Raw genomic sequence first — 1,883 nt, forward strand, 5'->3', positions numbered from 1 at the left:
GGCAGCGCGGGGGCCGCGTGCGGCGGCGTGGAGGACGCCAAGGCCAGCCCCTCGTCCGCCAAGAGGAAGAGCAAGCCCGCCTCTGACATGGAGCCCACCTCCAGCTCCGAGGACACCAAAGTATCCAAGCGCATGCGGAGCAACTCCACCGGTGCCGCCCACTCGCTCCCCGCGGGGAAGTCAGAAGCCCCGCCCTCGCTGGACCGTGCGTGTCCCTCGCCCGTACTCATAGACTGCCCCCACCCCAACTGCAACAAGAAGTACAAGCACGTCAACGGTCTGAAGTACCACCAGGCGCGCGCCCACCACGAGCACGACGCCGACAAGTACCACCCGCCGCGTCCCCACGAGCACGACGCCGACAGCGAATACGGCGACGAGTCCGGCCTCCACCCCGACGCCGCTTCCTGCAACGGCGCCGCCATCTCCCCGGCCCGCTCCGCCACTCCCAAAGGGCGGGGCTTTGACGCCCCCTCGCCGTCGCCGGGGAAGCAGCCGCACAAGCCGGGCAAGAAGAAGATGGGCGAGGGCGAGCCCGACGGCACCGACGCCGAGTGCTTGACGGACGAGGCGAGCAACGACGGCGTGGACGACAGGAAGGCGAGGAAGACGGCGGCCGGCGGGAAAACGGACAAAATGACTCCGAAGGGCGCGAAGCCCGGTCGGCCCATGCCACCCGCCGGCCCCTCCGTGCCCGCCTCTTACAACTCGCCGGCCGCCTCCCCCTCGCTAGGCTCGGCGGCGCAGGCCCACCCGAAGAACGGACAGTCCAAAGCCGCCCTGCTGTTGGACCCCGCTTCCAGCCCTCTCGCCAAAGAAAAGAAGAAGAAAGACAAGAAGAGGCGGGAGGGCGACAGCCCGAAGGGGGCGCGGCCCGAGGAGGGCGGCTACGCCGAGGCGGGCGACGTCCTGCTCAACGGCTCCTCGGAAGCGCAGCAGAGCCGACTGGCCAGCATCAAGGCGGCGGCCGACAAAGTCTACAGCTTCTCGGACAACGCGCCCAGCCCCTCCCTGGGCGGCGGCGGTGGCAGGGCAGATGGCGCCGCGGGCCAAAACGGCACGGACGGCGTGTCGGTTCAGACCGGCAGCCCCGCCTACTCGGACATCTCGGACGAGGGCGAGGACGGCGAAGGAAAGGCGGAGGGCGTCAAGGTGAAAACGGAGCCCGAACCCAAGAAGGCGCTGTTCCCCCCTCAAGCGCCGCCGGCCAAGGAGGCCGCCTACTACCCCGCTTATGACGCCTACTACCCCGCCGCCTACGCCAACCCCAGCCCCGCGTCGACCGCCTCTCCGGCAGCGCCCAAGAAGGAGGAGGAACCGGAAGTGGCCGAGGAAGTCAAGGTGAAAGCGGAGCCTCAGGACGACAGGAAGGCGGAGGCCGGAGCCCCGCAGCCGTCGGTCATCCAGCAGCGGGCCAACGTCTACGCCCCCCCGCCCCTCTACTACAACCAGTACTACGGCCAGCCCTACTCGTACTCGCCCGACCAGGCCTACCACGCCCACCTGCTGGCGTCCAGCCCCGCCTACCGGCAGCAGTGCGAGGAGCGGCAGCGGCTGGCCGACAAGAAGGCCGAGGGCAAGGCCTCGGCGGGGCCGCCCACGCTGACGCCGGCCCCCGCCCTCGCCGAGCTGGCCAAAGTCAAGCCCAAGGAGGCGGCGGGGCTCGAGCAGGCCAAGTCTGTCATCATGGTGAAGGGCGAGGACCCCAAGGTGGTGGTCGTCGCCGCCGCCCCGGCCGAGGGGCTGAAGATGAAGCTGAGCGAGGCGGGCCACCACGGCAAGGACGAGGCCGCCATGTGGTACCGACAGGTAGGACCGCGCTTGCTACGTTGCCGCTCGCGCTTTGGAAACGGGTGCCGCCGGGAGACGCCAGCGACCCCCCC

At 70.1% G+C, this 1,883-nt stretch overlaps 1 protein-coding gene across 1 annotated transcript in view; it reads left to right on the top strand.

Annotated features, from left to right (window-relative positions):
* LOC109518215 (zinc finger protein 609-like) overlaps positions 1-1,883 on the top strand; it is an 11,790-nt gene that overhangs the window by 4,393 nt on the left and 5,514 nt on the right. The window contains exon 6 of the mRNA XM_019873924.1: positions 3-1,809. Within this exon, the coding sequence (XP_019729483.1) occupies positions 3-1,809 (1,807 nt within the window). The remainder of the gene's footprint in view (positions 1-2; positions 1,810-1,883) is intronic.

Source organism: Hippocampus comes, unplaced genomic scaffold (assembly GCF_001891065.2).
Source record: "Hippocampus comes isolate QL1 unplaced genomic scaffold, H_comes_QL1_v1.1 scaffold298, whole genome shotgun sequence".
Taxonomy (NCBI): Eukaryota; Metazoa; Chordata; class Actinopteri; order Syngnathiformes; family Syngnathidae; genus Hippocampus; species Hippocampus comes.